This window comes from Andrographis paniculata, unplaced genomic scaffold, assembly GCF_009805555.1.
Source record: "Andrographis paniculata isolate CXL003 unplaced genomic scaffold, ASM980555v1 Contig57END, whole genome shotgun sequence".
Classification (NCBI taxonomy): Eukaryota; Viridiplantae; Streptophyta; class Magnoliopsida; order Lamiales; family Acanthaceae; genus Andrographis; species Andrographis paniculata.
The window spans coordinates 1334748-1356951 of NW_026137592.1; the positions used below are offsets into that span (position 1 = coordinate 1334748).

The 22204-nt window shown below is 37.8% G+C and overlaps 8 protein-coding genes across 10 annotated transcripts; 4 read left to right on the forward strand and 4 right to left on the reverse strand.

Annotated features, from left to right (window-relative positions):
* The first annotated feature begins 1063 nt into the window (after window positions 1-1063).
* Window positions 1064-3422, forward strand: LOC127257062 (uncharacterized). Of its 3 annotated transcripts, XM_051283342.1 has the most exons (3): window positions 1064-2395; window positions 2481-2786; window positions 3227-3422. In XM_051283342.1, the coding sequence occupies exons 1-3, from the start codon at window positions 1134-1136 to the stop codon at window positions 3279-3281; spliced, it is 1623 nt and encodes a 540-aa protein (XP_051139299.1). In that variant the 5' UTR covers window positions 1064-1133; the 3' UTR covers window positions 3282-3422. The 3 variants fall into 3 exon arrangements, with proteins under 3 accessions (XP_051139299.1, XP_051139300.1, XP_051139301.1); XM_051283343.1 differs by lacking the exon at window positions 3227-3422 and having other exon boundaries at window positions 2481-3010; XM_051283344.1 differs by lacking the exon at window positions 3227-3422 and having other exon boundaries at window positions 2468-2586.
* LOC127257213 (F-box protein SKIP23-like) lies at window positions 3281-4444 on the forward strand. The gene has a single exon (XM_051283593.1). It carries the CDS (start codon window positions 3281-3283, stop codon window positions 4442-4444), a length of 1164 nt encoding a protein of 387 aa, XP_051139550.1.
* A 511-nt stretch (window positions 4445-4955) lies between these two features.
* LOC127257064 (uncharacterized) lies at window positions 4956-6166 on the reverse strand. Its single transcript, XM_051283345.1, has 3 exons — window positions 5827-6166; window positions 5470-5725; window positions 4956-5378 (listed from the first exon to the last, which is right to left on the reverse strand). Exons 1-3 carry the CDS (start codon window positions 5942-5944, stop codon window positions 5153-5155), a joined length of 600 nt encoding a protein of 199 aa, XP_051139302.1. The 5' UTR covers window positions 5945-6166; the 3' UTR covers window positions 4956-5152.
* A 4055-nt stretch (window positions 6167-10221) lies between these two features.
* On the forward strand, window positions 10222-12572 carry LOC127256840 (high mobility group B protein 9). Its single transcript, XM_051283057.1, has 5 exons — window positions 10222-10588; window positions 10678-10759; window positions 10864-11029; window positions 11776-12137; window positions 12227-12572. Exons 1-5 carry the CDS (start codon window positions 10425-10427, stop codon window positions 12323-12325), a joined length of 873 nt encoding a protein of 290 aa, XP_051139014.1. The 5' UTR covers window positions 10222-10424; the 3' UTR covers window positions 12326-12572.
* LOC127256841 (U11/U12 small nuclear ribonucleoprotein 25 kDa protein) lies at window positions 11775-13815 on the reverse strand. Its single transcript, XM_051283058.1, has 4 exons — window positions 13504-13815; window positions 13295-13400; window positions 13108-13207; window positions 11775-12816 (listed from the first exon to the last, which is right to left on the reverse strand). Exons 1-4 carry the CDS (start codon window positions 13751-13753, stop codon window positions 12721-12723), a joined length of 552 nt encoding a protein of 183 aa, XP_051139015.1. The 5' UTR covers window positions 13754-13815; the 3' UTR covers window positions 11775-12720.
* A 225-nt stretch (window positions 13816-14040) lies between these two features.
* Window positions 14041-16427, forward strand: LOC127257496 (probable ribosome biogenesis protein RLP24). Its single transcript, XM_051283951.1, has 5 exons — window positions 14041-14077; window positions 14443-14530; window positions 15155-15268; window positions 15353-15489; window positions 15594-16427. Exons 2-5 carry the CDS (start codon window positions 14450-14452, stop codon window positions 15763-15765), a joined length of 504 nt encoding a protein of 167 aa, XP_051139908.1. The 5' UTR covers window positions 14041-14077; window positions 14443-14449; the 3' UTR covers window positions 15766-16427.
* On the reverse strand, window positions 16169-17457 carry LOC127257495 (glutathione S-transferase PARB-like). Its single transcript, XM_051283950.1, has 3 exons — window positions 17148-17457; window positions 16984-17032; window positions 16169-16802 (listed from the first exon to the last, which is right to left on the reverse strand). The coding sequence occupies exons 1-3, from the start codon at window positions 17301-17303 to the stop codon at window positions 16333-16335; spliced, it is 675 nt and encodes a 224-aa protein (XP_051139907.1). The 5' UTR covers window positions 17304-17457; the 3' UTR covers window positions 16169-16332.
* Window positions 17458-17537: 80 nt separating this feature from the next.
* On the reverse strand, window positions 17538-20650 carry LOC127257493 (mechanosensitive ion channel protein 8-like). The gene is made up of 5 exons (XM_051283947.1): window positions 18913-20650; window positions 18694-18820; window positions 18299-18592; window positions 18013-18215; window positions 17538-17919 (listed from the first exon to the last, which is right to left on the reverse strand). The coding sequence occupies exons 1-5, from the start codon at window positions 20511-20513 to the stop codon at window positions 17631-17633; spliced, it is 2514 nt and encodes an 837-aa protein (XP_051139904.1). The 5' UTR covers window positions 20514-20650; the 3' UTR covers window positions 17538-17630.
* Window positions 20651-22204: the final 1554 nt, after the last annotated feature.

Consider the following 22204-nt stretch of genomic DNA (forward strand, 5'->3'; position numbering starts at 1 on the left):
AAGACTCAAAAAGTTCGATAGTATTTCACTTTGATATATAAATTTAGCATGCATAATTGCATATTATAATAATCCCTCCACTTATTAGCGGAGGCATGCATTTGAAAAATACACCACTTTCCAAATTCATAATCGCCTATCCAACACTATTAATTATATCCCCTTTTTTATCTCTCTCTTTCTAGATTGGGTTGACCTAGATCATAAATATTAAAAAAAAAAAAAAAAAAAAAAAAACTAATATGATACTCAGTCAATATATTTAATCGGAACCCGCAGTTGCTATCCAAAACACATGTCTTAATTATATTAATTATATGTCTTAATTATATATCTTACGATCATGAATCTAACTTTACACCATCAGATCATCCCTTAAAGACATATGTCTTAATTATATGTGTTGTAGCCGCTCCGCACCTCTATATATATATATATATATATATGGGTATGTACAAAAGAGTGGTGAAAATATATTGAATGCACACATAAATGGGTAAGAAAAGATAAAAAAGGGTAAAAGGCAAAGATGGAAATGATTGAGATTGGAGGACCAAAACAGACTTCTATATATAATAATATAAATGACATATTATGTACATAGTCATGGGATGGATCTATATCGATATCATGCATTGCATTGTGTATGTATATAGAAGCAGACATTTTTAAATATATATATTTCTTTTGTTAAATATTATAATGGACTGGTTTTGAACCCAAAGAGAGTTGCTTGATGGAAATAGGCCCAGCTCTGTGTTAGCCCATTTATTACAATACTCCAACAACTTCTTCATCTGTAATTTTTATTGAAAATTATAAAATAAAAAAAATCAATAACATAAAAGAAAAAAGCTTTATTTCAATCTTATTCGAAATTTTTTTTAATTTAATTTAATAATAAAATAATTGGAAGAAAAAAAATCATTTAAGAATCAAATAATAAATAAATTAATATCAACTGAGAAAAACGCGCTCTATTTTATTTATTTATTTATTTAAAAAAAAAAAGGAAAGTACAAAGGAAAATCAAGAAAGCACAACGTACAACCCGTCCCTGAATCCAATTCTAGGGTTTTGCAGGCAGGGTCAACATACGATTTGTCCATTTAACTGAATTTGGACGCAGAAACATGGCCGAAACGTCACTGGAAGAGCGAACCAACTCCAAATTCCTTCGGGTTAAAAATGTCGTCCAACAACACCACACCACGTCTGACGACGAAGAGAGCTACGGTATTAATCCAGCAATTCCCGGAAAACCCAAATACAAGTTCCACAAAATCGCGATATTCTTCGCCTACTGCGGCGTGGGATATCAGGGAATGCAAAAAAACCCCGGCGCGAAGACCATCGAAGGCGACCTGGAGGAAGCTCTTTACTTATCCGGCGCGGTCACCGAAGCGGACAGGGGTCAACCCAAGCGATTCGATTTTGCCAGATCAGCTCGGACTGATAAAGGCGTCAGTGCCGTGGGTCAAGTGGTGTCCGGCGGGTTTTACGTCGATCCGCCGGGATTGCTCGATCGATTGAACTCTAATTTGCCGCCGCAGATTCGGATATTCGGGTACAAGCGGGCGGCGGCGTCGTTTAACGCGAAGAAATTCTGCGATGGGCGGAGGTACGTTTATTTGATCCCTGTTTTCGCGCTCGATCCGTCTTGTCATCGTGATAGGGAGAGTGTTTTGGCTAGCGTTGGGTCTGGGAAAGAGCTTGTTAAGTGTTTGGAATGCTCGGAGAGAGGGAGAAAGGTTTTTGGTGTTATGGGGAAACGTTGGTGGCCGAAAACTGCAGGCGACAATGGTGATTTTGGTTCAGGCATTTCGTCGAACAGTGGAACTGCAGACCAAATTTCTGAAAAACCGTCTAATGTTGGAAATGGGAATGAATTTGAAGGTGAAAAAGATGTTCTGATGGATCCAATTCTTCTGTATAACAACGGAGCTGCTGTAATCGAAGAGAAAATTGTGGCAAATTCTTCAGAAATTGATTCTGGCTATAGAAATGGAGCTCAGGATATTGGGGAAACAATGGAAGCCAATTCTGAAAGTGAATTTGTTAATTGCAATGGAAAATCAGAAAAGAACTCCGATCGTAGCTACTGCTACGGCGAGGCTGTGCGCGAAAGGTTTAATCGAATACTGAAGCATTACGAAGGAAAGCATAATTTCCATAATTTCACAACAAGAATGAAAGCGGATGATCCTGCAGCCAATCGTCACATTATCTCCTTCAACGCCAACACCGCGCTTACTATCGATGGAATTGATTTCGTCAAGTGTGAAGTGGTGGGGCAGAGCTTCATGCTTCATCAAATCCGGAAGATGGTTGGTCTTGCCATTGCGATCATGAGGAACTGCGCATCCGAATCTTTGATCCAGACAGCCTTTCGGGAGTGAGTATTCGAATTCTTTGAAATGCTCGTGTGTAGATGAATGCAAAATCTTTGTTACTGATGCATGCATAGTTCTTGAATTCAGAGATGTGAACATAAATGTGCCGATGGCGCCTGAGGTTGGATTATACTTAGAGGAATGCTTCTTCACGTCGTACAATCAGAAATTTAAAGATACCTATGAAGACCTGTCGATAAAAGCTTATGCCGAAGAAGCGGAGGAGTTCAAATTGAAGCACATTTACTCTCACATTGCATCGGCTGAGCACAAGGATGGAGCCGTGGCCCTATGGCTGCATTCACTCAACTATCGCAACTATCCGGATTTGCGCGTAGCTTATACTTCCGAGGAAAGTTTTACACGATGGGGTGCGCCGCAAGAACAGATTCGGTGAGAACTAACCTTTCTAATGTGTTCCCTTTTGCAACAATTTTTAGATGCCTGAGAATTTGGATGAGAATTAATGTAGTCTGAAGATCATTGAACCTTGAAAAAGTTTCAAGGATGCTCAAATATATTGTTGTGTCAAAATTATGAAGTTAGAATTTTGTTGGGTCGTTTTGTTAATTTTGAAAGTTTAATGCAATGAATGGACGGGATAGAGTTTCTGCTAAGACTGATTTTTGGCCGTAGATTCGATATGTTCGTCTTTGGTGATCAAATCTAGGCCGTTGTTTCAGCCTGTACATTGGCCATGCAATTTCGTCTTCTAAAGGGACTTAAAAGAAGATATTTTTAAGGATGTGACAATTAAAAAGATTTTTCTTGGAAAAAAACATAGCAGGATTTAAATTATAAATTATAAATATAAATATCCTTATATATGTAAGGTCCACGGTCCATCAGCGTAGACGCCACGCGCCCCCAATTACAGGTCGCGGATAATGTCCAACGGCGTTGACTGGGCGGATCTTCCGCCGGAACTCCTCCAAACCGTCGCCACGCGCCTCCCTACCCTGGCCGATTACATCCGCTTCCGCGTCGTCTGCAAAAACTGGCGCGCATCAGCGCTCGTATCGAGGTTCTACCTTCCTCGTGAATTCCCGTGGCTCATGCTTCCCCTCAGCCGCTCCTCCGGTGGACGCCGCTTCTTCAATCCCCTGACGAAAAATCTGCACCGCCTAACCCTACCGGAGGCTTCCCATGGACGGCGGCGTGCTGGATCGTCACATGGCTGGCTGGTTCTAATCGATGAGTCTCCTTCGATTTTTATCATCAACCCTCTCACGCGCGACAGAATTTCTCTTCCGCCGTTGTCGTCGTTTCCAAACGTGATGAAATTCGACTTCTACAGTATAGGACGGGAATACACCCTCCGATCGCCTGAGAATGACCTGTACTATTATAATCTGAGGCAGATGCGGGATGCTTTCATTAAGAAGGTAATTCTATCTCACAGTCCTTACGAAGGATCTAAGTTTATTGCTTTAGCGCTTCTTAACCGCCATGAAAATCTTGCGTACTGCGAGAATGGCCATGGTCCGTGGAAAATCATCGATGAAGCGCGGTCATTCATTGAGGATGCGATTTATTTCAATAGTTCATTTTATGCTGTCAACAAATTTGGATCTCTGGCAATCTGTGATCTCTATGGGGCCTCGCCTAAGGTTAAGTTCATCAATGTAGGGCAACAAATTGGGGGTGATATGCAGTATTTGGTGAATGCAATGGGCGATCTTCTGTTAGTTTCGAGATATTTAGAGTTTGAAATTGATATTGAGCACTACCTGGAGGTGTGCAAAACGGTGAAGTTTCATGTGCTTAGGTTTGAATGGAATGAACAAAGGTGGGAGAGCATTGACAATTTGGGTGATAAGTTGTTGTTTTTGGGGGCAAATTCATCTATGGCTCAGCTAGCCAGTGACCATCCAGGCTGCACAGGGAATAGGATCTATTTTACAGATGATTATTCTGGGGCTAACTATGAGAGCATCACAGATGATCATGATGTTGGAGTATATAATTTGGAGGATGGAAGCATTGAAACGATTCCCTGCTATCCCCGGAATTCCCACTGGCCTATTTGGATGACCCCATCTTTGTGCTAAACATGTAAGTTAAATCTTATTGCTTTTCAATGTGTTCTTGCTTGGTTGATTGTGACTTTGCTCATGTCTCGTGGCTCTTATTGTTCAGCTAAATTTTCTTTTGCAATGGAAGCAGGATTTGATCTGTTTTACATGCTCTTGAGCTCAAATGTTGCATATACCCTTGTTGATTGATTGTTTGTTAGAATTAAAAACCTTTTGTTGCTTGTAAGTTGTAACATTTCCCTAGTGATTATTTTCTTATATGCAAGATTTAAGATGAATTGTGGGCATCAAAGATCTTTGCTGATAAATTTAAGATGAAAATGATAAATTCTTGGCAAGATTGTGTTCTTTGCTACATCTTCAGAATTTGGTTGAGAACAATGTTGCAGTAAATCATTTCACTGTTGAATCAAAACTTCACTGCCATCAAAATGCCATTGTAATTTAATTTGGCAATGGGCACTTGGTTTTCGACACAGACTTGTCTGGAGACAATGGTCCCCAAAAGGGTCCAAACACTGATAGCTAAACCAATGACATTTCAATTCATTCAAGTAACACAAACACACACTGGATTTGTAAATTAGGATATGAAAAAGACTAATCATAATTCCAAAATCCTAGTTTCTAAGTTCTATGCTATACAGATCCTACACTTACTTTCTAATCCCTATTTATTTTTTCAGCCTTTTCTTGATTTTTTATCACCTCTATGCAGCTTGATCAGGCAATACATCTGGTGGAGTATGTGTGAACTCCACAGTCAAAGACTGGAGCTTGATGGATAATTCTGGGATGATCACTCTCCATTCCGTAATCGACGATCGTACGGCTCTCCATCATCTCCTCATCGTACTCGTACACGAAGTCCGGGATCTCCACTCCCTTCCTCCTCACCTCAGTCCACAGGAACTCCAATCTGCTCACGTACCTCACCTTTCCATACAGCCTGTTTCAATCCAACCCAAAATAAAAATATATCCCTTTAGTCGATCCCTTCAGAAATTCGAAACTCTGTAAAAAAAAAAAAAAATGCTTACCCGGAGAAAAGGACACGGCCGAATGTGGCAAGGAAGATCCGGGACTGGAGGCCCGGGTGCAGGAAATAAAGTGCCTCCAGATTATCCCTAACCTTGGCCGGAACGGCGTCGTATAAGGACTTGAAAGCAGATATTCCGGGGAAGTCGTCGGAGCTTCTAACCCCTGTGTGAACATACACCACCGCGAAGGGCCGGGATTCCAGCACCGGAAAAATCTCATCTTCCAGGAATTTCTTCAGCGCAGAGACACTCACGGCTGCGAATCAAACAGACAAGATTAGAAACATGGCTATGGCTGGAGGGAGATTAAAATCAAAATCAATTGAATTGATATTAATACTCTGCAACAAAGAGTACCTGGGAAGAGTTTTCCGATGATCCGGAGGATCGGACGGCCTGTCTTGTCCGTCCCCTGAATTTTGAAGATCTCAAGCTTTCTGATGAGCTGTAGCTGTTCTTGGTCGAGTACTTCCATGGCTGGCTGAAGGTACGTTATATTAAAGAATGTGTAATTGTGTGTGAATATGTGAAGTTGTATTATGGAAGGGATGATGGTTATATAGAATAGAGGGAGGGGAGGAAATTGGAATGGATAATGGTGGGGATTTGAAATTGATAAAGGTAGTTGATAAGATTAAGAAGGTAATGAGGATTGAGATTTGAGGGAATGTGTAATTCCTTCCTTCCTTCCTTCCTAGGATTATGCAAATACGCAAATGTATGGTTATGTACAGTATTAGAGGAAGGAATATTCTTGGGAATCTTCTTGGAATTTAAGATATATCTGTGGGAAAGGGACAAATGGAGGGTAGGGGGTGCAGGCAGTCAATGCCACGTCTGGATCTGGGAAGAAGATGGGCCTCCAGTTTATTTCTGCATTGATTGTGTACGTATATACAGATAAAAATAATGACTACTTTCTTATTACATGCGAATATCACTAATGGGCTTTTTTAATTGGGCCTCCACGGCCCAATATACTTTTCTTTTTGTTAATTCTGGGCCATATGTGTGATGATGAATACTTTGTGGGCCAATTGATAATAATATTTGAAGGTTCAAATGACGTTGCTTTTTTAATTTAAATAATAAAAATAATGATTCGGGATAGGGTTTTATTGAAGTAATTTTTTAAAGAAGTAAAAGATTATAATATGGGAATTGCTGTCATTTGGAACGAGTGAGGATTGGGGTGCTATATCAAATAGGCAAATGGCCAAAAATAAATTCACATTTACTAGTTGTGTGACAAATTAATTATTATTCCTTATATTATTAAGGAACTATGCTTTTGTTTTTTCACTTATTTTTTTTTCTACATGTTTTTCAAATAAATAAATACAATATACGTATTCATTATTTTTATATATCCTATACAATTTTCTATACCTCATATATATATATATATTTCCAATGATCTCACAAAACAAACACACTTCTTAATTTCCTTTCTAAACAGTACATTACATTAGTATTACTTAAAGTTTTCTCATTTTATTTCTCTCTTTAATATTTTATATATCCAAGGCATTTTTTTATAATAAAACTAATTTTATATTAATCATAAATAAAGATAAATATTTTTTATTCATTTATAGTATATATATATTTTTTTCAATAAAATAATATCCATATTGTATATAGTAATTTTGAAGGGATTTAAGTACATATTTTAATTTTAATTTTTTTTATATTATTTAATTATAAATTAAATAATTAATTAAATAAATCTCCTAGAATCCAACTTCCAACTTAAATTTGAACAAATACCAAACACATTAGTTTTTTTTTTTTTTTTGTCATATATTTTTTCAATTTAAGATCAAACCACTATTTCGTTAAATAAAATAAGTAGTCTTTAGTCCCGTAAAAAATGACTTGATAGCATAGAGGTCTCATGACTGAAGTCATAAGTTTAAATTCTTGTTCATTAGGATATTCTCTGTCACACATAATGCATGCTTCCGACATCTTTAGATCTTGTATGTCAGATATGATTCAGGCCTAGTAATTTGCAGTTTTCATTCTCCGATGCCTCTGGATCTTGACTGTCATATATGATTTGAGCCTAGTTTGCGATTTCCATTTTTCAGACGCCTCTAAACCTTGTCTTATAAGATATGATTCGAGCCTAGTTTGCGAATTTTCATGTTATAAAAAAGATAGTCTTTAACAAAGCATGTATTTCGGCCCATTTTTTGTGGTTTCAATTTGAAAATGGGCTTTGGAACCCAAAATATAACTTAATTGTGGATGTTTTTTTTGTTCGAGTTACAAAGAAAAGGTTTCATAAGTCTTTATAAAAATACTTATCAAATCAACACAAATATATCATGATTTAATATTCAATTAGATCTATTTAGTGATAAAATAAACTTAATTATTAGAGTCCGTAAGAGTTACTAAATTATAATTTTATATAATTATTTTTTATATATTTTTTAAAATCAATTAATATTTCTATATAGAAAAAAAAAATTAAAGAATGAAAAATGCTTAAACAAAATTTATAAAAACAACACACCTAGCATAAGAAGTTGTGGCTATGAAATGATCAAAATGATCGTTTTACTTAAAATTTTAAACTGTCAAAGATACAACGTCATTAATTATTTTTTTCTAACATACAGGAGTCCCCAACACAAATGATTTGATTAATTAATCACATACAATGAATTCATGTAAAAATAAAACAAAAATACATTTGAAATAACAAACCCGTGTTGAAACGAAAATATGTTTCTAGCCTCAAATGCGGTCAAAAACACAATCTTTATTGTTCGGTCGGACTAATTACATTTAATAACAACAAACTAATTAATCAAAATTAAATAAAAAAAATTAATATATTATTGCGGCGGGCTCATTCAATTTTTCATATATGGCAACCTATCGAGTTGGTAATAATTATCGCGCGCTTTAATTGTGTCGGTAGCGGAAATATTATTAACTTGGCATATTCATGTTGTCGAAAATAAATTTATTGACAAAAATTCAAAAATTGTATTTATATACGTCAAGAAAATTCATTAAAAAATATTATATTCGACGCGCATAGGTAACAATATAATACATGTCTAACGTCGGAAATGGTTATAAAATAAATATTTTTTATTTGTAAATATAATAATTAGAACAATAAAAATAAAGGAATCATAGTCATTAACATATTAAATTTACACAACCAATCATAAATATATACTAACTAATTCTAACATATGGTAATTAATTTTGCATCATAATAATTGTTTTAAATTATTCTCTCCTATATATGTGCCTCTTTCTTTTTCATATATATATATATATGTATGTATTGTATCACCATCAACCTCTTGCTTTAGGGTTTTTGGGGGATTCAAAAAGGTTTCGAGGAATAAATTTTATTTTTGCTTCGATTATTATTATTATTATTATTTTGTAATACTAAGTATTGAAAATAGTAAAAAAGGAAGAGTGGTGAATCCAGGAGGGTAGAATTGCAGGTGCAGGTAGCAATGGAATTGGAATCAATGGCAGCGATCTTATCTGAGCACCTGAGCAGAAAAGCTGAATGAATGAATGAATGATATATATACACATCTACGCCTATATATAACGAAGTTTGATTGATGTAAGTATCACATTTATATATACATATATATATATATCTGCAGTTCTGTGAATTGATGAATCTGTTATGCTTGCCTATGCCTTCTTTGTATCCTTCTCTTAACATCACATCAGATCAGAATTAGGTTATACATACAGATATATATTTATATATATGTCTAGAGAGAGAGAGAGAGAGAGAGAGGAGGGTTGTGGGGGTGTGGGCCGTGGATGTGATGTGAGAGAGAGAGAGAAACCTTGAGATTTGCAGAGGGAATTAATGAATGTTGGTTGGTAAGATAGATAGTTGAAGAAGATGCAGCAGCACTAGTGTCTCTATGTGCTATCTGTCTAAGTCTTTTTGTTTTGAAACAATAAAAAATAGGGTGGTGATTTTTTCTCAGTTCCATCTATCATTCATTTTTGTTTACCTATTTATTTTATCATTTTTTTTTAAAAAAAATTATACAATAATTTTATTTTAATTTTTTATATATTTTTTAATTTTAATAATGAATTATCTTAATCTTAATTTATAACTATTTTTACTAATATATTTTTAATTATTTACTAATCATACTCTTCCTAGTAAATAGAAGTACTAAATTTAATTTCATTTTCTTTTTTAACAGGTGGTTAAATTTATCAATTACTCCATCCGTCCCATGTAATACATGTGTATTAACGTAGACATGGAAATCTAGGTAAAGTATAATTAGTAAGTAATAAAGAGGTGTATTAGTAAAAATAATTATTATTTAGTAAAAATAATTATAGATTAAGATTAAGATAAGTAAATAGTTTAATTAAAATTAAAAAAATTATAAAATTTAAAATTTAAAATGCGATTAAAGTGCATAATTATATTTTCAAAAATAGAAAGGACAAGTTATGCGGGACGAACGAAAATAGAAAATAGGGACAAATTATGTATTAATTTTAGTAGAGCAACAAATTAACGTTTAACAATTATACTTCTTTGACACTTATTGTCACTGCTTTAATTTTATTACATTAATTATCTTTTCATTTTTTAAGTTGGTACTAAATTTTCACAAATATTCTAATTTTTGTTGACCTGGTTTGACATATAGTAGTAGAGTAGGGTAGAGAAGAATATATATTTTGTTAGTGCCTACTACTAACGTATAGTAGCTAGCTAGGGATAGTAGTATCAGTTTTGTCATTAATAGGGTTGTGAGTCTGAGTCTGAGTCTTACCTTCTCTCTGTCTGTTTTGTTTCTCTCTCTCTTTCTCTAACAGCATATATACATATTTACTCAGCTTTGCCCGCCAACCACTTCATTGCTACGTACTTCCTTCTTACTTTGACTCACTTCTCTAATTCTCCTTCCAGTTATTATTCCATGATGCCATCCTCACCTGAGAAGACGACGACTGCAACTATTCCGGCGCCGAACGCCAACGGCGGACCACCTCCTCCTCCGACTCACGACGAGGTCGTCAAGAATCCATCTCTCTTCTTCACCACCCTCCATAGCTTCCACTCCTCCCGAGGCTCCAAATTCCTGTACGTATCCTCATTCGTATATATAAAACCCTAAAATTATCAATTAATCAGATATATATACATATATATATATATGTGTGTGTGTGTAGGATTCCTCCTGTGATCGGGGGCAAGGAGCTGAATCTTCATGTACTGTATGTGGAAGTGACTAAACGAGGGGGCTACAACAAGGCAACCCTACCCACCCACCCTCCTCTTCTTCTCCTTCTTCTTCTTCTTCTTCTTCTTCTTGAATACTGTACTGATAATTAATTACTGATATGAAAATGTTGCAGGTTGTGATGGAGAAGAAATGGAGAGAAATAAGCAAAGTGTTGGAGCTGTCTCCCACAACCACAAGTGCTTCCTACGCTCTCAGGAAGCATTATCTCACTCTTCTCTATGCCTACGAACACCATCTCTGCTACAAATCCCAACCCCATTCTCTTTCTCATTCTGCAGGTACTCTTCTACTATATTCTCTTAATTAATTAATTAATACTATACATGAGATGGGAAATACATCAGTCGATCGTACGGGTGGATATTGTCCGGAGGTAGAAAACATTGGACCTTTCAAAATATAATTAATAGTAATACTAATGAACAAGAAGGACGACAGCCATTAATTAATTCGACTCAGCTCACTGCTAACCTGCAACTAAATTGATGATAATAATTAAATAAATACTTACATATGAAGGGTGAGGGAATACCAACCACACACACACTCACCTTTTTTTTTTCTTTTTTTTTTCACTTAATTTAATTAAATTCCTCTACCACAAACAAACACCTTCTTATATTTTGATTTTGGTTTTTTATATATATATATATATATGTATTTCTTTTTGCAATGTGGTTTATATATTTTGTATGATGTGGATGTAGTTTCGGGTAATCAATAAGGACCACGAATATAAATTTAATTTTGATTTCGATTTTCCAACACTCACATCAACAGATGAAATTAAGGTTGGAACTTTTCGTGACCCTTCCAAATTATGGGCTCATTCAAAAACATTAAAGAAAACAAATTTTTGTTAAAATTTCCTTCTTTTTTGGCATGTGTAAATATTTTCTTCACACAAATTTACTGTCACATGTAACTTTTTCTTTTAGTAACATCACAATCCGCAATCGTTATTGTATCGTCGGAATCTGCAGTTGCTGCTATTACGTGTAATTGACACAGTATCTTCTTGCAGAGCATTCTTTCCAAGCTTCAGGGACTATCCATGGCAAATTCGAGTACGGCTACCTCGTCTCGGTCCAGCTCGAAAACGACGAGACTCTGACCGGCGTGCTCTACCACCCGGGCGCATCGATGCCGAGCCCTAATCAGCTGAGCAATGCCGGAGTGCCGTGCTGGAAGCCTAATCAGGGCAGTCGACATTCAAGAAGAAGAAAGGGAGGCGACCCAGATCGCCCGAAGCCCAACAGGAGTGGCTACAACTTCTACTTTGCCGAGAAGCATTCTTCGCTCAAATCTGAGTACCCGAACAGGGAGAGGGAGTTCACGAAGATGATCGGGCAATCCTGGAACAATCTCACCCCTCAAGAAAGGGAGGTGAGTTCTTACAGCTTTCTATCGCAACTAATTCGATAAATATCGATCAATCGATATGATATACGGGTGGGTTCGATGTCGTTTTGCAGGTGTATCAAGAGTTTGGGGTGAAGGACAAGGAGAGGTACCAGAGGGAAATGAAGGAGTACAAGGAGAAACAGAGTATGAAGCAACAGAACAATAATTGATGTCTTGATGATCATCGAGGGAAAGTCGAAAAGAAAAGATCGATCGATGGGGTTAAACAACTAGACAGCCATGGCTTGCTTTCTTCCTTCTTCTTCTAAAGAAGAGTTTTTATTTTTTGTTTCTTCGTTTTTTCTTTCTTCGAATGCTTTGGTTCGCATAAACTACCGTTTTTCTATGTTATTATTGGCTCTCGAACAAACCTAAGACAGAGTATTAGTACTAAAACGATATGCATCGATGAATGAATGCGAATGAGCCATGCTGATTACTTAAAATTAAAGCTTTCCCGCGAAAGAAGTAAACATGTGTATTTATCATGTCGGTTAAAGGGCTATGACTATTAGTAGCTAATGATGAATTACCAGAACAGATTGAGAAGAGCGCCGATTCCTGCTCAAGCTTTTCTGTTGAGACCGTGAAAGAACCGATGCTTTCTCCTCCTAGAATGCTTACCGGAGGATCTAGAGACGACGTATGGAATGAACTGCACCTGCAGAGGATTCAGAGAATTCGCGCCTATGAAATGTTCGTAAGTGAAAAGATAGCTAATTCGACAAATTATTTACTATGATTGCTAGACTATCATGCCAAATTGCTCCTATGTGCCAATATGCTATGAAACTTTGTTGCATGAGATGATTACATTCGGATTAAAATGAGAGATCCTCGGATAAGCTGCAGAGGATGATTTAACTTAGATATCATCTATCCTCATTGCATTTGTAGAATTACTTGAGCTAGATATAAGCCTTATCATAGGAATTGATTGAATCTGAAATACCTGAGAATTGTTCCTCACACCATAATCCTGAACTGGAGAACTGTCATCAAGAAGCTTCTCGTTATGATACCAAAGGCAAAAGTTTGCCCACACGTGGTTCCTGAAGATCCAGTAAGAAACATTTCTCAAATTTCAAGCTGAAATGTTTCAAAATTATTCCATGGAAGTATCAGCTGTAGCAGCATACCAAGAAATGTGGCGGTGGCCCATACTCGACTCTTCCATATCATTCACTTTCTTCTTAATTGCTAATTTCAAGTCCTTTACCGTTGCAGAGTTCAAAATCGCTACCTCTACACCACCGGAAATTATAAATAATAGATAACAGACCAGAATCCAAGCACATTTAGATATTGACTATAATGTGTTCGTTGAAATGCCAAAAAACCGCATTACCGAATGATGTTCCGTCCAATTTAAGAACGGTGATACGCATAGCACTTCCGAGCTCTAGGTTGATGAGAGTCTCCACATCTGATAGCGACGGCTTCTTCGGAACGTCGGCGAGAACTGGATCAGAAAGAAGCGCCGCCAGCGTCGATTGTAATCTAGCTTTCTTCATGCTGCTGCTGTTGTACTCCGGCGCGGCGGCACCGGCGCTCGTACCAGCCTCCTCCGCCTCCGTACCATCGATCGATGCATCCATCTAGCGACCTATCACAGATTCGATTTCAACTCTCACTGAATTGGAATCTCCAACCTTTCATCTTCTCCAACTGAAAATTCAAATCGGCAAAATTTAATTTATATATCCGACCCAAAATGGCCAGTCATGTTCAGGCCCATTAATGACGAGGTCCAGAAGAGGCCTGTTTAAATGTCTTAATCTAATTGGGCCAATAGGCCCATACTATTTAACGAGGCAAGAATTATTGTAGGCCCAATATGGCCCATTAAGAAAAAAGGCGTATATCATAAAACCCTAGCTAAACTCTTCGTCAGTCTGAGTCGTCTTCTTTCCCGATTAGAGGTACGTTGTTCTCCGAACGATCTCCATTTATGTCTGGTCATTCTTTCCGTGAAGTGTTGAAGTTGGTGTTTTTCTTTGGTATGATTGAAGTCGAGTGGTTTAATTTTACATATGTTGGTCCCGATTTCTCTGCTGCGGCAGCAGTTGTCGTTTGTTGGGAGATTATGCAAATTGGTTGAAATTATTAATATTGTAATCCGTATGTCTGTCTGTCTTTTTGTTTATATATGATGTTTGTTGCTAAAGTTAGAGGAGAACTGTCTCTTCACGGTTGATCGGAGTCTGGATTGATTTTTGGCGTTGTTCGGTCTGTTTGGCGTGTTGAAGGCTGTTGTTTGAATTCAACATTGGTGTTGCCTTTGCAGATAAGAGATGAGGTTGGAGAAGTGCTGGTTCTGTTCGTCTACTGTGTACCCAGGGCATGGGATACAATATGTTCGTAATGATGCTAAGGTGACAGCTTTTTCTTATGATACTTTTTATTTGTTTTATTTTAGAGTTCCTTGTCGCCACATGGTTTCTGTGGATTCATATGTGAAGTTTTATGTAAAAGGATTTAAGGATTGTAGGAATCACCATATGGATATATATCTAGCCTATGAGTTAAATTGCTCGGTTGAATTACATTACAAGAAGTCTTTTCAAAATATGATTCGTTTACATATGACATGAATCAGTTCGACTTTGTCAAGCTGATTGCTGGATGCTGCAATCTGGAAAAAACCAATGAACATAAGCTTTCCGTATGAAAGATTAGAGAAAATTGATCATGTATTTTTGCCCCACACTTTGATGCTTCTAGGACAGCTTTTATTAGTTTTTTTTTTTTTTTTTTTCTGACCTTATGATATATATTGCGCTCGTGTTTATGTTGTGGACGAAATTGTTCTTCGTTACTTTGTTGAGATTCTATAATCGATAGACATGTGGTCATCAATTTATTCTTGCTATTTTGCGATTTCCTGAATTCCCCTGGATTGATTTGGTGGAAATGATCAAAGTTACTGCTCTAGGTTATTGACATTGTATATCACCATGTGTATATCAAGTGATGACCTCCTCAATGTTGTATCACAGATCTTCAGGTTTTGCCGTTCCAAATGCCACAAAAACTTTAAGATGAAACGTAATCCTCGCAAAGTAAAATGGACAAAGGCATACAGGCGATTGCATGGGAAAGATATGACCCAAGTGAGTCCTATCTGCACTATTTTTTCTATAACTTGCTTCTGTGCTTTCTTTAAACCTATCTTCCTTTTCCATCAATATCCGAAGGATTCAACATTCGAGTTTGAAAGAAAACGAAACAGGCCAGAAAGATACGACAGGAATGTTACAGAGAACACACTCAAGGCCATCAAGAAAATTGATAAAGTCAGAGTTGATAGGGAGGCTAGACACCATGCAAAGAGGTTCATCTTTGTTCCCAAATTATTACATTACTTAATAACCACCCCTTTACAAATTTCCACTTAAAATCTGTTTTTTTTTTTTTCGATGCATTCAACTTCAACAGGATGAAGGGAAAGAAGGCTCAGTTGCTGAGAGAGGCAACGAAGGAACTGGAGCAGAGCATCCACATGGTCAAAGCCCCGGCTGCACTTCAACAAGACCCCTCGCTCACATTGCCGAAGATCAAGGTCAAGGTCACCCAAGAACAAACAGAGGGCAACGGGATGGTAGAGTAATCGAATCGCTTCCCCAATCTGTCGTAAAAGGTCCGTGTTATATCTTCAGAATAGCATTTTATCTCTCGTGTAAGCCGGACCAATTTTTTGTTTTGTCAACACCATGCTCTTCTGTCTTGATGGAAATTCGTCGTCTCAATGTTTGTTTTCTGTATGTTCATTTTTGTGTGCTAAGGTTTTCTAGATACAATGATCATACAAAATGTTTAAGTATCCATAGAAGTTGTGTTCAAGCATCCCATGTCTTATAATCGTTTTTGAAAGAAGAAACACCCTTAAACGGGCCATTTAGTGTATTTAGGTGAGTGTCTACGCCTATCAATCATTTATATATAGACAACATATGCAATACTTTGTTCAATATGAGAGCACTTTTTTATACTGATAACACGGGATCAGAGCGTTATGCGAGCTGAACGAGCTCAAGTATTTGTTGGCATTAGTGCTTTATTACACACATAAAATTCAACCACTCGATTGAATCACAAGAAAGAAGCAAACAAGTCCAAGATTTAACAAGCACACCAACAAAACCACACATTACATATCATTTCCAACATCAACAGATCAACGCCTAAGAGCAAGACCTTCGTCGATCTTTTCGAGCACTTTCTTCCACGACTCCCGGCCAGAGATCTCCCCCCACCACCGCCACACATTCTTCCTCGATGAAAAAAGCTCCTCTTTCTTGGCATTGTTCACCAAGTAGTGTATGTTGGGCAGGTGAGAAAGATCAGCCAATGTGAATTCATCCCCCGCCAAGAATCGACACTCCCCGAGCCTCTTCTCGTACACATCGAGCACTTTCTCCAGCTTCTCTTGATTCTCCTTCATCGCATTCTCATCCTGACTCAGCTTCAGCATTGGCGCATACAGTAGCCGGAGGATGAGGAAGGCGCTCGGCGGGTGGAAGTTATGCCCTTCGGCCTCCAGCCATTGATCAATGGAAGCTTTCTCCAGAGGATTTGTCCCGAATAGAGACTTGTTCCCTTGAGATGCATATTTCTCACATACATATCTTGATATTGCCCTGGATTCTGTTTTAGAACATTAATCGCAGCAGACAGTAAATAATTGGAGTAAAATTTTGCATAGTTCGATTATGAAATTTCTAGAACCCTAGATTGTTCGTTTGCCACAGCACATCAAAAGTACGAGCAGTTTCGCTTAACTACAATCTTCGTTAGCAATTGAAGAACGAGAAGTCGAAAATCTTACCGAACAGAGTGATGCTCCCGTCTTCAAATGCTGGCACTTGTCCGAAAGGCTATCCTCAAATAACAACCACCGACAAACAGAAATTAACAAATACAACCTCAATCGTCTTCTAAATGCTCGAATCTAAATATTCGCCAAAATATATATATAATAAATTAGCAAACCTGAAGTTTGAGGTAGTCAGGCATCTTGTGCTCGCCTTTGCTCATGTCAAGAGGCACGAGTTGAAACTGAACCTCCTTCTCGTGAAGACACGCCAGAACTCTGGCGACGGCGGTGGACATCGGAGGTCCGTACAATTTCACCGGAGGAGCAGCCATAGCCGAATCTTACAGTTGAGGATTAGGTGGAAAGAAGAAATGATTGCATTCTCCTTCCTATTATTTAAAGCCCCAATTACTAGTACGTGTCCAATTCCCAGCCTGCAATTCTATCGGGCCGGGCCTCACAAACAACTATTACAACGACCTTAACAAAAAGAAATGTACAAAAATACAAACAGTTCCCCTATAAATACGATAATTACCTCAATTTTTAAGTCTAACCACAGAGAATTGTACAAAAACGAACCGTCGACATAACAGAAACCTTAAACAGTACAAAACATTCTGTTCTATTACATTCATCATCTGCTAAACTAGCTAACCTCAAGAGGCACAGGTAGTCCAGTTGGAAGGCATCCGGCTGGAAGTTAAAGCCGGCATGTTGCGGACATTGACGTCGACCGGAAGCAGGCGGTACTCGATATCGAGCTCCCGGAATATTCTCACCATTTCCTCGACCAGCAGAGCTCTCCGGACAAACCTCTCGCCCATGTCCTGAAAATTCATCCGGTGCGAAGGCCACACCGAGAATTTCAGCCGGTTCATGTCCTCCACGTCTCGTATCACTATCATCGGTGCCGGGTACCAGTGGTCGCTCCGATTTTCGATATACCTGCAAATTACACATATCGGTGTTAAATACACATATATAGGAAGAAGGGAAATCGGAATTTCCGTTGAAATCGAATAGCTGATTGTGACGTACTTCGTGATCCTTTCCTTCATTAGCGCGATCTTCTCGACGGGAGTCGAAATGTGTATGCAGAATTCGATGGTGTCGCCCATGTCGGGGCTACGGTAGTAGTTGTTGATGGGCTTTGTCGATAGAACGCTGTTTGGGTAATAAATTTTGTGGTTGTCGAACTTGAGGAGAACTGTGGTGAGTATATTCATCTCTTCGACGATCATCTGGATTGCATTCGGAAGACGTTATATAAATAAGTAAATAGGGATGCGGAAATTAAGACTACGTCGTGAATTCGAGTAATTACCTGAACTCCATCGACTTCAATTCGATCGCCAACGTCGAACGGATGCATGACGAATAAAAAGATGATAGCTTCGAATGTAGTCTTGCAGGTGTTTCCGAACATGAACACGACCAAAAGGATCTGGGAGCTGAGGAAGATGAAGAAGTGTGTGGTCGCAACTTTGAGTATGAGAAGCGAGATTACGACGATGACGATTCCCACCAACACGTTCAGCATTTGGTGCAGTTTGTTTACGGCTGTCTTCGTGTCGTTTAGTGACAACGCTAGAGCTCTCCGTTCCCTAAATACATTGACCTGCCACGATCGTATAATCGAAATTCGTTATTACACAAAATATTCTAACATCGATCGAACCTTTTATGATGAAATGTAATGGAATCGATCATTCGGCTTACCACCCAATTCTTAAGGGCGCGCTTGCTGATTCCCTTTTGATCATTTCCTCCATCTTCGAAGAGACTCATTGTCTTCGAAACCTCGTCGGCGCGCATAAATCGCATTAAATCCTCTTGGTAAATGTACCTAATCATAAGATCATAACATTAACTTACATTGCAGGCAAACATTATGTAAGAACACTAAAGTAAAGATCATGATCGACAAATAGGACTTACTTCGACCCCGGCTTGGCGACATTGTTGAAGATTTTCCGGGCAGCTGCCTTCGCCTGTTTCTCGCTGGTGATCTGCACCATAGCCTCGTCTTCCTCGGTCGAGCCCTGTATCTTCTCATCAAGAGTGGAGAGCACCCCATTCCGAACAATGTTCATCAGTCTCTTCATGTTCCAAGCTGATATATTCTTCTGATTCAGTCGATGCAAATGATCAATGGTGATGGCGTTCTCCTCTTCCTTCTTCGACATCAATTTAGAGAACATCGGACTCTTAACTCCCGGCGACATTGCGCTCTTCCTCGGAGTGCCGCCGATCATTCTTCCGCTCTTCGGGAGTATGCTAGCTTTGAGATCAGCCGGGATAGTCGCCCCGGCATTCTGAAGCTTCTGAACCTCGATCATCACTCTGTCTTCTTCTTCCTGCTCGCGCTCAATCTCCAACAATGGCGGACCTGAGAGAGTCTCGATGACATACTGATTGAACAGCGATTCCTGAATCCTGTCGAAGAAGGTGCTCACGTGAAACGACGAGGCTAAAACCTTAACCAGCAATGTCTTCACCAGCCATATCAATGTTCCCACCAATAAGCACACCCAAATTTTGGTCACATATGGCAGAATATTCCGGTTGTTCGTCGCCTTCTCGACTCTCTCGTCGAAGATGCTCTGCCAAGCGATTAGAACTAATGCCAGCCATACGCAATTCTGTACTGCGTTCCTTAATCCGTACACGAAGTATAGAACTCGTTTACGAAGAAGAAAGTTGCGCTCGATTAGGAAAACTACAACCCTAATTCCCCAACCGGAAACCAATCTGCCGGAGATGAGTACCAGCACCATTAATTCCCATTTCCAGAGCTCCATGCTGAAGAGCGTCCGCTTTCTCAGTGCGTTGATGGTAAGACTGCAGATTAAGGCGGCGATAATCAGAATCAAGCTCAGTAGTTGGATGATTGACAGAGCGCTGAACTTCAATCGCTTGTACTCCTCCGGTAAATCGTCTTCAAGAAATGGATCGTCGTCGTCGATTTCGCTGGCGCCTTTCCCTAGGAGCTGAGATTTGGGGAATTTCTGCGTTTGGGGCTGAGATTTCCGGTCATTATCCTCCGGCGGGTCGAGTAGCCTCGACTTGGTTTTGGTGCGCATCAGACTGGATTTCCGGCGGAAGGAATTGTTCGAGCTGCAAACCACGACCTCCTCCTGCTCGGCATTGGACGACGACCGGCGGTTCGTCGCCGTCTCGACACTCTCGTGGAACGAGACGCGAACGTCTCTCGGACTCTCCAAAACCCTAGATAACGGCGATTGACGAGATAACGGCGATTCCGACGCTTCGATGTCGAATTCCTTGGAGTTAGCGGCGGCTCTCATAACGGCGTCGTTTGAGAAATCGTAGCTGGAGTCTCTCCACACATTGTTCGCCGCGGCGGTGCTACTGCTTCCTCCACCGCCACCGCCGGCGTCTCGATCGGGGGAAGCGGACGCGATGGCGACGGAGGACGAAGGCGGCGCCGCCATGGCCGGAGTTAGCAAAATCTGGTACTCTTCTTCGCTCTGGTGAGACGATTGCGGAGCTTTGAAGGATCTGCGCAGCGTTTCCATGGAAATGACGATCGGAACCTCCAAATTGAGGTTTATATATGTCAATGTGACCGATTAATTGCACTTTCTGTTGCTTCGATTAGCAGAAGGGTTTGCACTTTGCAGAGTGTGGTTTAATTAATTAATGGAAGAAAAAGGAGTTTTGAGAAGATAAATAAACAACAGCGACGGTGAAGCTGAGCTGTTGCTGCGCAGAGTCAGTCACGGAAACACATACAAAAGCTAAGGTTAAAAACGAAACTGCTGCGAAGATCTTAGCCGTCCAGATGTTGAAGGATCAACGGCTGTTGATCGTCGTTGGGTGTACGCGTTCGGCCAGGTGCGTTTCTTACAGTAATTCTAACGTTCACATTGTAGGGCCCCTAATCAAATCTGTCAGGATTTGTCTTTTTATTTTTCGAAAAATTGCTGTAATAATAATATGTACGTATTATTTTCACCGTTTCAATTTAAATTTCATTTTCTTAAAATTTTTATTCAGTTCAAAAGATCTTATTTATTTTTTTTACGATATTATATTTAATATTAAAAATATTTATATAATTTTTAATATAAATATTATTATAATAATATTATAAAATATTAATAAAAATATTTTTATTATTTTTTAATTTATATTATATTTTTATATAATAATTAATATTCAAATAGAATACAAAAGTAAATGAGAGGTTACAAAAATAATATTATTTAAATAAAAAATTATATTTAATATTTAATTTTAATTAAATGAAACAAATAATTGTATTATATATATGATAACTAATTTGAATATAAATTATTTTTAATTAATTCCCGCATTTAGAAAGAGAAATAAATCAGATAGATATTAGACCATCAATACAATAAATATTATTACAAAAATTGAGATCTTATCTCTACATAAATAAATGAATGAGTAAGGGTTTATATATGTCTTGAAATATTGGGATGCTACGGTAATAGTAAAAAATTAAATGTTACTACATTGTTAGACAAATAATAAAATTTCAATATAATATTTTAAATTAAAAATAAATAATTGATGTAATAAAATATTTAATATTTGTTGTGATAAACCAAAAATTCTAGAGTAAATGTTAAAAGCCTAACTCCTTTAATAAATCAATCCAAACTATTTAAAATGAATCGCTAAAATCGACCTGTAATTAATAAGTTGCAAATAAATACCACAATACCAAAAATTAGCGCTTAAATTGTGCTATGCACGAAATTATTATATTTAAAGTTAATTATTATACTATTTTTATTTAATTTATTTATATTTATATATAAATATCTATACTAAAAAATATATATAAAATAATAATCTAACATATTTATATTTTATTATTTTATTAATAAATATTCAAAACAATACGTGCATTCAGTGAACCCAGAAAATGTGAGCAAAATAAAACAGAATGTGACATGGGGATTATAAATAATGGAGGTGAGAGAGAAAAAGAGAAGTCAGTTTTTGGTCCATTATTCACATTGCCCATTTTTATTGTTATTATTTTATTTTATTTAATAAATTTATTTAAAAATAAATAAATGAAAGGTGGTATAGCAATATGATTATAGCAGCAACCAAAGTGGCGTATGGGGAAGGATCGAGACAGACAGCCGTGCCTAAAAGCACCAACGTAGATGGTGAGTGGTAGACTGTCGTAAAACGACAGGGGTCCACGTGTCATTATCCTGTTCGT

What these genes read in the sequence shown, in the direction of transcription:
- LOC127257213 (XM_051283593.1), top strand. Translation starts at nt 3,281, where the DNA reads ATGTCCAACGGCGTTGACTGGGCGGATCTTCCGCCGGAACTCCTCCAA.
- LOC127257496 (XM_051283951.1), top strand. Translation starts at nt 14,450, where the DNA reads ATGAGGTTGGAGAAGTGCTGGTTCTGTTCGTCTACTGTGTACCCAGGG. An exon ending in ATGTTCGTAATGATGCTAAG is followed by an intron (nt 14,531 to 15,154) that starts GTGACAGCTTTT and finishes GTTGTATCACAG; the next exon opens with ATCTTCAGGTTTTGCCGTTC. An exon ending in GCTAGACACCATGCAAAGAG is followed by an intron (nt 15,490 to 15,593) that starts GTTCATCTTTGT and finishes CAACTTCAACAG; the next exon opens with GATGAAGGGAAAGAAGGCTC.
- LOC127256841 (XM_051283058.1), bottom strand. Translation starts at nt 13,753, where the DNA reads ATGGATGCATCGATCGATGGTACGGAGGCGGAGGAGGCTGGTACGAGC. An exon ending in ATTGGACGGAACATCATTCG is followed by an intron (nt 13,401 to 13,503) that starts GTAATGCGGTTT and finishes CCGGTGGTGTAG; the next exon opens with AGGTAGCGATTTTGAACTCT. An exon ending in GTGTGAGGAACAATTCTCAG is followed by an intron (nt 12,817 to 13,107) that starts GTATTTCAGATT and finishes AATCCTCTGCAG; the next exon opens with GTGCAGTTCATTCCATACGT.
- LOC127256840 (XM_051283057.1), top strand. Translation starts at nt 10,425, where the DNA reads ATGATGCCATCCTCACCTGAGAAGACGACGACTGCAACTATTCCGGCG. An exon ending in TCCCGAGGCTCCAAATTCCT is followed by an intron (nt 10,589 to 10,677) that starts GTACGTATCCTC and finishes GTGTGTGTGTAG; the next exon opens with GATTCCTCCTGTGATCGGGG. An exon ending in TTCTCTTTCTCATTCTGCAG is followed by an intron (nt 11,030 to 11,775) that starts GTACTCTTCTAC and finishes ATCTTCTTGCAG; the next exon opens with AGCATTCTTTCCAAGCTTCA.
- LOC127257493 (XM_051283947.1), bottom strand. Translation starts at nt 20,513, where the DNA reads ATGGAAACGCTGCGCAGATCCTTCAAAGCTCCGCAATCGTCTCACCAG. An exon ending in GTCGCCAAGCCGGGGTCGAA is followed by an intron (nt 18,821 to 18,912) that starts GTAAGTCCTATT and finishes TCTTATGATTAG; the next exon opens with GTACATTTACCAAGAGGATT. An exon ending in ATGAAGGAAAGGATCACGAA is followed by an intron (nt 17,920 to 18,012) that starts GTACGTCACAAT and finishes TGTAATTTGCAG; the next exon opens with GTATATCGAAAATCGGAGCG.
- LOC127257495 (XM_051283950.1), bottom strand. Translation starts at nt 17,303, where the DNA reads ATGGCTGCTCCTCCGGTGAAATTGTACGGACCTCCGATGTCCACCGCC. An exon ending in CTGACTACCTCAAACTTCAG is followed by an intron (nt 17,033 to 17,147) that starts GTTTGCTAATTT and finishes ATTTGAGGATAG; the next exon opens with CCTTTCGGACAAGTGCCAGC. An exon ending in CGGGAGCATCACTCTGTTCG is followed by an intron (nt 16,803 to 16,983) that starts GTAAGATTTTCG and finishes GTTCTAAAACAG; the next exon opens with AATCCAGGGCAATATCAAGA.
- LOC127257064 (XM_051283345.1), bottom strand. Translation starts at nt 5,944, where the DNA reads ATGGAAGTACTCGACCAAGAACAGCTACAGCTCATCAGAAAGCTTGAG. An exon ending in CATCGGAAAACTCTTCCCAG is followed by an intron (nt 5,726 to 5,826) that starts GTACTCTTTGTT and finishes TTTGATTCGCAG; the next exon opens with CCGTGAGTGTCTCTGCGCTG. An exon ending in GGCCGTGTCCTTTTCTCCGG is followed by an intron (nt 5,379 to 5,469) that starts GTAAGCATTTTT and finishes GGATTGAAACAG; the next exon opens with GCTGTATGGAAAGGTGAGGT.
- LOC127257062 (XM_051283342.1), top strand. Translation starts at nt 1,134, where the DNA reads ATGGCCGAAACGTCACTGGAAGAGCGAACCAACTCCAAATTCCTTCGG. An exon ending in ATCCAGACAGCCTTTCGGGA is followed by an intron (nt 2,396 to 2,480) that starts GTGAGTATTCGA and finishes TCTTGAATTCAG; the next exon opens with AGATGTGAACATAAATGTGC. An exon ending in GCGCCGCAAGAACAGATTCG is followed by an intron (nt 2,787 to 3,226) that starts GTGAGAACTAAC and finishes TATATATGTAAG; the next exon opens with GTCCACGGTCCATCAGCGTA.